The 13,047-nt window shown below is 31.3% G+C and overlaps 1 protein-coding gene across 50 annotated transcripts in view; it reads left to right on the top strand.

The window, feature by feature from the left end:
- Positions 1 to 13,047, top strand: part of LOC106869507 (uncharacterized) — a 91,473-nt gene that overhangs the window by 66,390 nt on the left and 12,036 nt on the right. For 30 of the 50 annotated variants that reach the window (XM_052969690.2, XM_089355322.1, XM_089355315.1 and 27 more), the window contains 2 exons: positions 9,282 to 9,321; positions 11,899 to 12,015. In XM_052969690.2, coding sequence (XP_052825650.1) covers positions 9,282 to 9,321; positions 11,899 to 12,015 — 157 coding nt within the window. Of the gene's footprint in view, positions 1 to 6,455; positions 6,486 to 9,281; positions 9,322 to 11,898; positions 12,016 to 13,047 lie in introns of all 50 variants that reach the window. The other 20 variants (XM_052969683.2, XM_089355314.1, XM_089355303.1 and 17 more) reach the window with 1 other exon arrangement.

Here is a 13,047-nt window from a genome sequence, read left to right as displayed (position 1 = left end):
TGGTTTTCGGCCACATTGCTATCAGTTGTGTATTGCAGACGAACGTGATTCTGTTATCTACAACAACCCATATCACATTTAAACTACAAAGAATAAAATTGTCACCACAAGGTAGACATACTGGAGAAGCGAAGTTTCCCTCATAGGCGAACCGGTTAATTGGTAGTCAGTTTTACAGAAGATTATAGATTATATGCGAGTTTTTAGACATTCACTTGCAAATCTATTTGAAGTGAATTGAGAAAGAATAAGAAATTTAAGGAATATAAGCATATTTTCATATCGTGAAGTATGATTTTAAAAAATCAGTGTTTTGATGCGCTGGGGCATAATTGTCATTATGAAGCTCCAGTCAGCTCTGATAGAGAAAACATACAATGAAGACATGCTCTCAGAGGTAATTTTACCATACCTATCCCTTTAGTGACACAGGCCCAAGCGCACCTAGGGCTTTTATCGATTACTTTCAAAAACAGTGAAAGGATTTAACTGCTATTTCTAACCACTTAAGTGGTCCTCTAGCTGTTTCATATCGCAGAAAATTGTTGCTTTTGCTTGGACCCCAGACAACAGGTTGGTATATAAAAATGACTCATTGCTGATGGTTTTTAGTTAATGCATTTCAGTTTACTTTACGGCAGACACAATTTATGCATTATTAATAATTAACAATAATGAAGTAAAATTTAACGGCAGAAAGGATGATGCAAAATACCTTCTGGTATTTTCTCTAGTTCTGTGTTCAAATTACACCAAAGTTGAATTTGGCTTTCACCCTTCCGAGGGCAGCAAAGTACCCTTTAACTACTGGATATATGCAATCAACTAACTCCCTCTTCTCATGACTGTTGTATTTATACCTAAATCGGAAAACATTAATATTAGAATAACCAGGGTGGTGCATTGGTAGAATCGTTAGGAATTTGGCTTAGGTTTGTGCCTTGCAGCATTTCTTCCGAACTTTTCTATTCTGAGTTCAAATCTTAACGGAGCCAACTCAGACGTTTATCTCTTCAGAATAGGTGGCGGTAAAATATACCAGTCACTAACTGAGGTCACTAGTCTCGACTATTCATCCCACCCACCAGACAAAATTGAGGTTTTGTGCCTATATTGGAAATATATGAAGAGCAGTAGAGTTGCAAAGTAAATGCAATAATTAGTAAGAACTCAAATGTTTATCCATAGTATACGAACACAAAAAGGAATGTTAATTTTATGATATATATCGACCTCGCAGTGAAAAAATTTAGAAATCTACTTCATCATTATCATTGAATCTGGTTGGCAAAATAATTTAGGATGGAAGCTTCCGATGGGCTGAAATTTCAATTTAGCTTTGAGTCCCAGTTGATGTAAACCATGGTGATTATTATCCATACGAAAAGTTTATAAATATAAGACTTATGACAGTGAAAAATTGTACTACAATTGAAAAGGATAAATTTTTGTTGTCATTGTTGTTATTGTAATAAGATTTTTTTTGTGTTTGTTGTTATGCTTTTGTGGTTGTAATTTGTGTTCAAAATTTAAATTATTTAATTTTTAGGGAGACAACCGAAATTCCCAGCAATGAGTAAGTTAGCACTAATATCAAATAATATCTATATATCTGTCTCTCTCTCCCCCTCTCTCTCTCTATTTTTTTTCATAAATCTTATTTTCGTACGCACATTATTTATTCTCTTGTGGTTCATTATCGTTTGCTCCTATCACTATCGTCAACATTGTCTTCTTTACTATTTTCTGCTTCTGAAACCGTCCTTATAATCTTTATCATTGACCTAATTTTCTTGTTATTCACTTTATTACAATAGTAAAAATAAATTTCCTCTTCATTACAACATCCATATATACAGGTTTACCAGAAATTAAAAAATTAAAAATTGTTTTATGATATCTAGTGATACTACTTTTACTCAAACTCTCTCTCTCTCTCTCTCTCTCTCTCTCTCTCTCTCTCTCTCTCTCTCTAATACATATATATATATATATATATATATATATATATATGGATATATTTATATGTATAAAAGGCTATCCTATCCTATCTATCTATCTATCTATCTATCTATCTATCTATCTATCTATTCCTCTCTTTCTCTCTCTCTAGATATATGAATACACACAACACTAAACTGTACGCTCAGATCATAGGTTTTCCAATGCTACAGCAGAAACTACTTCAAGAAAACCCATTATGCATCTTAACCACACAACCCTAATTCTCGCCCATATAATTATGAATTCTACGAAATACAAAAATACTATACAGTTTCATACTTTGCGCTTCCTATCATAAATTTGTTGTAGCAAGAAATTGTTTTTTACTGTTGTTGATGTCACATGTAATCCCAATGGAATTTTTGTTATTGTTTATGGTGTCCTGATAATTTTTGTACGAAAGTTAATTCCTTAATTTGTAGAGATACAACCGAAGATCCTAGCACTGAGTAAGTTTATTGTTATTGTTACATTAAGTTATTTAGTTATCACTCTTTTTAACAAGAAATTTTGCCTTCATACATTCATTTCACCACCATATTGTTGTTCTTTCATCTCACATTTACCCCTTCTTTCGTTCATCATTCTGCCTTCATTTTTCTTTTTCTTCTTCTTTCATCCTTCTTCTTATCGTTATTTATATTAAACGAAAGATTCTCGCCAGGTAAATCGCTGTACAGTTCTTAAGTAATCCACTTCCTTTTAGTCAATATATCCTTTTACATTTTACTGATGTAAAACTTTTGTTTATTTCTGCTCAAACTCAGCTTTAATCAAAGCCATACAAGTTCTGACTTATTTCTTCTTCCTTTCAGACTGTGGGTTTAGTGGAAATTTGTTCGCTTGCTAATTCTAGTTTGTCAATCGATCTCTTGAGATCCCAACTCATTGGCCTATTTAATATTATACAGACAGTAGTAGGATGCTTATCACCAGAGTAGATATCAAATAACCATACCTACAGGAGAAGAAATAATGGTAAATATACGAGAGATACAACTTATTGAAGCTATTTATATAGTGTATATAATGTAATTTCTTTTTGGATCTCGTTGCCCCCGATTATCTCATTGAGAGTTCCTTATAGCAAGGCATGCAAGCTCTCTTGTGGGGACTGTGAAGATTGGAAACTTGACGAAGAAATTGCAATGCATAATAGAATGAAAATGGTTTCAAACAGCTTAAATTTATCCAACAACATGGCGAAGAACGTAGGGCTATATAGATAAATATTTTAGTTTGTCTTCTCACTGACAAAGTGCAGGATTAATCGTAGCAACGTTTTGGTGGAGTTTGATAGCTGGCAGTTAAAGAACCACTGGTTTAATTGGTCTGTCTGTTTTCCTTTCTCTCTCTTTAACTTCATTTACTTGTATACCTATATAGCTATCCAACCATTTATCAATATCCTCTTTTTATTTCATCTGCATTATCTATCTGTTAAACTCCCTCACTTATTCTCTCGTCTGATATGTCATGTATATATAGATGTATGTATTATGTGCATATTTCTAGTTTTACGGATGCACATATAAGTTTCTCTTTTTGCTAATCCGTATAGCATGTCTTTATTAGGTCTTTAAGTGCACTTCTGTCATTACCACAAGGAGTATTTCACCTTTCCTAATTTCATGGCTTATTTTTGTTTTTGAAGCAAAATGGAAAAAACACCAAGTTTTTATTACTTTATGATTACAGCCACCATCACAAATTTTAGTAGCGTAATTACCACTATTAATACTCTGTTCATTGTAATATTATCACAAGAAGCAATTTTCATTTAATTTCAAATCTGATTCACCTTTCATTTCGTTCTTATATTCATCATTCTCAGGATGCATGAAAACACTATTTTTTCTCAAGTTGATAGTTTCACTTTCTGTTTTATGCTTTAATTATCAATAAAAAATTGATTCTTCTTTGAACGCAAAATTATTCTTTTACACACTTTCTAATGAAAAAAAAAATATTTTATCAAAGGGAAATTGCACTTCAAGAGCTGCTGTGAAAATTAACAGAAAAATATTTTTATTGGCTGAGAAACACTCATCATAAAAATCATAGCTGAATACTTGAAAAAGATTTTATAATGTCTCATAATTCCTATATCTTTGTAGAATATCATGCAAGTTTGAATAACAGTCAACAGTATGCCGAGGAAAAATTGTATTTATTTAGGAAATACTACCTGTGATTTATTCCACTTATGATAGTTACAATCGAGCCAATAATTTAAGTAACTCTAATATGTAGTCATCCGTTGCAATCCAACATGATTTGATTTCAGCATGCATCATGTCTTCCACTATTGTTTTTTAAGTGTCTATATATCGTGGGCACATAAAACACTCTTGATTCTTCCACTCTTGTCCTAGTGAAATTACAAAGAAACCAAAATAGCCCAACGCTTACGTGGTACTTTAATAAAATAACTGCTTATGCAGAAGTTCACTGAGATAATATAGTAATAATATTTTCAGAACACTGGCACAAGGCTAATAGTTCGAAGACAGCCACACTCGAGTAAATCAATATGAATACTCGATTGATGCTCATTTTATCCAATCCAAATGGTTGGAAGACTAAACCATCCACAGAGGGATTTGAACTCAGAATATAGAAAAGTAAGGGAAACGGAAATATTAAAATACCTCAAAGAATTTTGAGGGGACACACTGGTACTCTACCGATTCTGTCAGTCAACTATAGTTGTGATATCAATCGTAACTAAGAATGGAAATTAGAAAACAGTTGTCATTGTTGTTGGCATTATAGAATGTAAAGCAATGTAGATAGACTAAGTTTTATAAGAAACTTAAGAGAAAATAAATACACAGGATATCAATAAAAGCGACAATAAATCAAACGAGACGGCTATTTTTAGCCTTTTTTCTTCTTTGTATTACGTTTTTATAGAATTTCATATATCTAAAATTCTACTGATTTGGCTTTAAGATGATTTCGTTCAAACCGTACTAAATTATCCTTATAGAAGTACAGTGAGAAAAATTAACCAACTTGTATATAAGTTGGCTCAAGTTCATGAGTATAGAAAGAAATGTTCTTGAAGTATGATTATCTACCTTTGTTGCAAATCTGTCTATTTTAAAATCGTTTCTCTTTCAGTCGTAGATTTTAGTCTTTATATAACTTTCTATTTACTTTACTTTTATTTCTTTTTTATCTAGATGGATGCTGCATGTTAACCTGAATAATGTATCTTAAAATCTTAATTTTGTTGAATTTATTTTTGTCTTTACTTTTCACCCTCTCTTAATCATTTCCTTTAGAATTTTATAAAATGTCTAAATGTTTATATATATATATATATATATATATATGTGTGTATGTATGTATAGATACAGACTCTTTCTAGCAATCTTAGTAATTCTGTTCAAGACTAATTATATCACTCATTTTCTGTACTTAAGATTTCTCTTTATGCTTATTTTCCTTTTTCGTATATATATTCTTTGTTTTGCTTGTCTAGATTCATTTACACACCAGAAAAATTATTTTCTCGACAAAGTATAATGTAACTTATATTGGTCATTTTATTTTCCTACTTATTTCTTTTCATTTCTATTCATGTCATAGACGTTGTCGCAAACTTTGAGATAACGAGGGTGAATTTTAGATGGAACTGAATCATGCTTAGTTAGAGTAATGAGGTTGAAGGCTACAAAAGAAAATACAAAAAAAACCCCCAAAAAACATAAGCAAAGAATGTGCTTTAAAGCCACAGAAAATATATACAAATTGACACAAAGATAGTTAGGTCGTTTGTATAGTTCTTCTTTTGTCATGTACTTGAGATAAACAGATTTTATTTATTTACTTATTTATTTACATCGTCACGAGTTATTTTGAAAAAGATAGTTAACAAAATCAAGAAAATAAAAGAAAAACCTCAAAAAGCACAAAAAGAAGTTAAAAAAATTCAAATATCAACAGAATAAAGCAAAAAGAAAAATCAAAATTTCAAACAAAACAAGAAAAAATTGATGAAAAATATTAATAACAAAAGATAAGGTAATAAAAGATTAGTATCTTGAATAAGGAATTATCCAAATATACAATTTGAAATTAACGCTGCGTTATAGAATTTGGATGTTACTTTACAACCACTAATGCGACTTCATCAAGAAATATTTTTCACAAGTTGCTTACTTGTATTTTATTTCATTTATACTATTATTATTCGTTATGGTTTTTGGATGAACTTCATGAATATGAAATATCTATTCTACAAAAGAAAAAAAACCCAAAAAACACGAAAGTCTATGGAACTGAAAACCGTACCTCTGTCGTAGGTTTTTCGCATTATTTTGCAGATATTATTAGAGTTAAATGTTGCTTTTAGTATTGTTTAATGTTGCTGATGTATCTCTTGTTCTCGCTGTTTTGTTATTGTTACTGTTGCTGAATATAATAGTTGTGTTTATTTACAGATCAACTGGTGGCGATGAGGGAACCGGATCGTAAGTTCGACTTTTTTTTAGACTGATTACTACAAAATGTAGTTTGTAGACATAGAGAAAACATGTCCGACTTTTCTCTATTCATCCTTGCTTATCTTTTTTCCGCCCACCAACTTTCAATTAAAATTGTTTCATTCCTATTTTTGTGTTAAATATTTGCATATGTAGTTGTAGATAGTCTGAGTTTGGTTTTATTTCCAGGTGTTGTGTTTTTTCTTGTTTTTTTTGTAGCCTATGAATACACATGTAGAATGAAAAAACTAAAAACAAAAACTATCTGCAGTGATTTTGTAGTTAGTGTTTAAATCGAATGCTTAGTTTTAGGACTTTAAAAGAAAATCAGTTATAGTAAACCACACAAGTTATGACTGAAAAATTAGATTTCTATTTCAGAAAAAAATCATATATCACGTATATTCTAAAGAATCAAATAGAATGTGTCTATGGTAAAGAGATAATATTTATTTCACTATTTGGTTTATTTTCCCAACTGCAAAAATATCTGAGATATCGTTACGACAATACTAGTTATCCTTTCAAATTTCAAAGTATATTATGGGAAAACACACTGGTGTTGTTTTACTAAAGTAAATAAGATAACTTGAAATTAACATTAAAAGTGAACGAAATACTCTTTGCCTATGCTCCTCCCAGTACTTGCAGCTTTGATTCGAATCTATTCATGATACCTATTTAAAGTTTGCAGCTGGACCGTTATGACCCAAAGAATATTTGTTATAGACAATGTGTAGCGCTGAACTTAGGTCTCATATTCTGTGACAATTTGAATGTTATGTAAAACCCAAATGAGTCGTAGAGTCGCCATCAAAGACTTTATTTTTATGTAGTATCGGAAGTAATTCATTCAAGCAGATGTCAGCTTTCTGTAGAATGCCGGCTTCGGTCGAAACATATAGTCTTTTTGCTATATCACACGTTCGGATGACCTCTACTCAACTACTTCGACGTCTAGACTTCTCCTTCTATATCTACGTATTGGGCTAGCCTACTTCGTCGTCTGGGGGCGTCGACACAACACTTTTGGTGCACATTAAATTGAAACAGATGGGCTGAAAACCGAACTAGTGTCCAACACATAAGAAAGCGAGTGGCTCCGTAGCACTCAATGGTGCACAAAGTAATATTTATACTATACTTTTAAATAGTTTAAAATCAATATAGATTCTAATGTTACATGCTCAAAGAATTTTAACGTTCTTTACCAATATAAATATTGACTCTATGCTTATAATACATTCACTAAGATAGATTTACTCAAATTCTTGAATTCATCAAGTTTACACTTGTATTCATCTAATCACTCACAATCTTTAGGATTGTAAAATTATCTGTTGCATAACAAATTGTTGTTACTGTATATTTATCTTTAAAGGTAGATAATTAGCAGAAGGAAAAACCAACATAAAACGTTCTTCTTTGAAATAGAGTCGTACTAAATGTTTGTAAGTGGAGACGATAGAAACCAATAAAATAATTATTAACCAAGGATTCTTGAGACATGCTTTGTAAATATAAATTTATACTTTGATGAACAGGCATATTACATAAGATATATTATGGAGTGCCTCACATCTATGTTAACTTGAGCAACAAGTTCATTAATGTAAACAAATTCTAAGCTCAGAATACTGTGTGCCTGTGTTTCAGGAAATCAGTTATGACACTTCTTATATGAAGTCTCACAAACAGTTTGAAATAGAGAATTAACGAAAATTACGTGATAAATTTCAAACAACTCTGAAGCAGAAAAATATGCATTTCGGACAATTTTGCAATCTGGTTGCTAGACACACATCTTTGTGAATAAATTGCATAAAGTACACACTATAACCAAGTAAATGTTTTTCTATTTACAAAATAGAACATTGTCTCTAAGAGAGAAACTCTTTTCGCACAACTTTATACATTTATCCATCTTGCCCTGTGTGTATGCATACACATTCACATATGTCTGTCTGTACATCTGTGTCTGCATTTATGTGTGTGATGATAATACACTCGTATATACTGGCATATAGAGAGAGACATATAGAGGAAAATACTTACATATATAAATAGTGCATCAGAATAAAATATGCTTAGAGAATGCTTGGAAAGTGTATTGATTGACGTAATGTAGCAGAAATTTTAATCATTTGATAGTTACTGCTTGTATTCTTGTGTTGTGTTGGTAGAAATTAAGTAATTCATAAATTATCTTTATTTTTCTATAGCAAGCTAACTCCTTTTTACTAATAAATGTATGTTATATATATCTTATGAATTGAAGTAATTTTACTTTCTTTTTCATAGGAAAATATTGTTTTAATTTTGTATTTTTCCTCATAGTCTAAGATTTAAATTAATATATTTTTTTTTATTAATCTTGACTTATTAATTCACAAAGTTTTCTCGTTTGAACTTATAATCTATTTCTTCTTCATTCACTTCATTTACTTCATGTTTATTTATTTATTCATATTTCATTCTCACACTAGAACAACCCTTTGTTATCGGGTGATACACTCTTCAGTAGATTTATTTTATATTTCACTATATCTTGCTACAGAATCTGTCTAGGTCTAGACGTTAGAATATTTTGTTTGCTTCAACATTTTTTAAATTAATTTTAACCCGAGATAACAGAGTATCTCCGCTTCCTCAACTCTATTCATCGCCTAAAATGGTGTAGACGAAATAAAAATAGTAATATAATAATAGATTATTATTCAGTGATTGAATTTTATTTAATTAATAAAGCTTTCAATATCTATTTTTGTTTTTTTGCTAATGCAGATCGTTCGAAGGTGCAGATGAGGCTAAAGTCAAGATGGAGGTAAGTATTTCCGTTTTTTTCTGTCGTATGAATGTTTCTCTCAAAGCTAATTTTAATATTCCATAGCGATCGCTCTTTTGAGCCAATGTATCTTTGTGGGGCACCATTGTTTACGAAGTAGCTCATTACCATAATCATTGACAACGCCACACTATTATGGAAGTCTTTAATTTACACATAATGACGAACTTAGCATCTACGGTATGTATATGACTTGGGTATGGAATGAGATCCACTTGCCAGAAATTGTAGCAAGATTTTCCTCAAGATGGAATGATCAGTAGTAGAACATCTTTGACATTAACATGATCGATTAAGGCAAACATATGGTTAAAGGATAACAAAAGCACTAAATGAGTAATCATCGACGTGAAAGTACGATCTGCTGGAAATAACAGTAAAATATCAATGAAACCATGTTGGAATATATGGTCTGAGATTATACATGTCAGAAGATATGTCACGGTCGGAATGTCTTCGATTATAAATAGCCTTCATCAAGGCTGATCCGCAATATAACAACAATACGCACACTAAGTACATTGTAGGAGAGTATTCCTTTGTGTCTCCTAAGTGCAAAATTGTGTTGCTTTGTTTTAAACATAAGAGATGATATAAAGCTTTGGTGATGCAAAAGGGAAAAATAAAACTTAAAATATGCGTATATGTATGTATATTTTTATATTAATATTTAGCTGAAGTAACAGAGTAACTGAAGGGACGAGAGTTTCGTGCCTATGCACGAAATTCTCGGCCTTTGAGTCACTTTGTTGCTTCTGTTAATTATTATTATTATTATTATTATTATTATTATTATTATTCATAATAATGATAATATATGTAGGATTAAAAGGATAAAGATCCTTCCCGGATCAAATAGACTCATGGGGCTGGTTTCCCGGTTTTTAGTGTTGGATAGATTGTTTTGCAGTAATTGTTCCGGATCTTTGCATTATCAGTTGTTTAAATCCCACCAAGGTCAACTGTGCCTCACACACTTGTGGGGACGATTAACAGAGTAAGATAAGGTTTTCGACAAGATCTATCTTATCCCTTTCTGTGTCTCTGTGCTTCTAGCTTTGGCAGAAGATGGGCTCCGACAGATCTTGTTTGTGGGTGAAGACTATATATATATATATGTATATATATATATATATATATATATATATATATGTATATATATATATATATATATATATATATATATATATATATATATATATATATATATATATATATATATATATATATATATAAAGAAATGGAAAACAAAACAATAAGTCGAACAATCACAAATTCAATTTAATTTAAATATTTTATACAAACAAATGACATCTCATAAATTACAGTAATTTCAGCTTCATTAATAAAATTAAGTTTTTCAAGAATAATCAAATCCGTTTAATTTTACACCTAGCTAAATTGTTATAAAGATATATATATATATATATATATATATATATATATATATATATTCACCCCCCCCCCCCCCACACAGAAGCAAGCACATAAATGTAAAAGAAAGTGGAGAAAATAGTACTCGAATACCAACAACAACAGTTTTCTTATTTGTTAGAGCAGGGGCTTTCAAACTGTGGTCCGCGGACCACAGGGGGTCCGCAAGGACAAGACAGGGGGGCCGTGGACAGCAAATACTTTTTTGAGTAATATGAAAAAGCCGAAAAATTCTTCAGAAACTTTTACTCAGTTTCATGTGACCGTTCGTCGGGCAGCTGCAATAATACTGACTATAAATACCGACAGTATTATCGCAACTGTGTAACAGTTTGTGAAATTTCTTCGGGTTTAATAAATAGTGTGTGTGTGTGCATGTATGTATATTGTGTGCGTATATATATATATATATATATATATATATATATATATATAATGTATATATATATAAGAGAGAGAGAGAGAGAGAGAGAGAGAGAGAGAGAGAGAGAGAGAGAGAGAGAGAGAGAGAGAGAGAGAGAGAGAGAGTGTGTGTGTGTACTGTTCCGTCATGCTAAGATCAACCGAAAAATTACTCCATCTGGTTAGAGATAAATATTATTTAATAAATACAATATATGTTTTTATGTACTACTATTAGTTTCATGTGCTGAGAGCATGCCAGACTATATTCTAATACGACTGGTGTATTAGCACAGTATTCAGGCACTGCTCACATAGCAGTTATGCTCTCAGCACATGAAACTAATAGTAGCACATAAAAATATATATTGTGTTTATTAAATAATATATATATAAGAGAGAGAGAGAGAGAGAGAGAAAGAGAGTGTGTGTTTGTGAACATCTTAAGATTATGTGTATTTTATAATACCACCGTCTTTCTTTTGCTGTCACAGGGAAGATTATTTTTGATATATTTTGAATTTACATTTATTTTCGTCTTAACTATCATTAGTGATTCTATGATCAGATATTTATTGATTGAATGATTCACTTCATTAAACAACAGCTTCAGTAATGTCCAAGCAACTCGATGAATTATGGATGTCACCATTACTTGTGCAGATCCTTATTAACAATATAATTTCTCCTTTCATCTTTTTAAAAACATTTTTCTTGTAGGCTAAGAAAATTAGAGATAAGGAAAAGCAGGCACAAGAAATGGCAGAATATGAAGAAATGAGGAGAGACGAGAGAGAGAAAGAGGAGAGGGAGATCAAAGAACTGAGGGAAAGAAGAGTAAGTATATTAACATTTATAAATAATCTAATGAACCTATTTATTTATTTATTTATTTATTTATTATTTATTAGTCGAGTATATCAATAATATGAAGGGATACGGCCTGGGCTGTGTATATCATTACCATCGCAATTTTTATCCAAAGTGATAAGGTATCTAATTTCTTCTGTTTCAGTCCACCACGCCGTATATAAATACTAGACGTAGATACAATTTACTAAAATAAAAAATCTAAAAGTAATGCTTTAAATAATGAAGCGCATATTTAAAATTACTCCTATAACGTTAACTAAATAACGCAAAAGGAAGCTTTCTCATATATTTTTCACGTTAATCTTCTAGATGTTTCTAGAGCCCTCGACGATATTTCTCATTTATTCCTATTTGTTAACTTTTTACAAATATTTGGAAACACGCATTTTATATTCGAAGTTCCGATGAAGCTATAAGGTGTTACTCAATCGCTTGACTGTGTCCACTGCATGATATAGTAGAAACGCTGTAAGCTAATGAAATTCATAATTATTTATTCCCTTGTACTCTCATCTTATTTGGAAACATTAAGATAATAATTAAATCTAAACACAAGCAAAACAGTTGACGAAACGGATATTCTGTTCAATTTAGTGGCAAACAGTGTTGAACAAGAGTTCGTATTTTCATTTTATTTCTGTTGTTAATACCTTTTCTGCACGGATAAATGTGACTGATAAACTACAAGGTGCTTGTGTCCAATGAAATAATTTTTTTTACTTCCTTCACATTATCCATTCATTCCTAATTTTGTTGCAAGGCACGTGTTTAGGGATCAGTCGAGGTATTAATATGTATTAACTAACTAGTGCGGTGAGCAGGCAGCATCGTTAGCACGCTAGGCAGAATCGTTGGTACGCCGGGCAAAATGTTTAGCCGCATCTCGTCCGTCTTTACGTTGTGGATTCAAATTCGGCCGAGGTTGACTTTGCTTTCCTCCTTTCGGGGTCGATAAAATAAGTACCGGTCGAACACTGGGGTTGATGTGATTGACCA

Source organism: Octopus bimaculoides, chromosome 7 (assembly GCF_046866305.1).
Source record: "Octopus bimaculoides isolate indiv1 chromosome 7, ASM4686630v1, whole genome shotgun sequence".
Lineage (NCBI taxonomy): Eukaryota > Metazoa > Mollusca > Cephalopoda > Octopoda > Octopodidae > Octopus > Octopus bimaculoides.
This window is presented reverse-complemented; position numbering and strand designations above follow the sequence as displayed.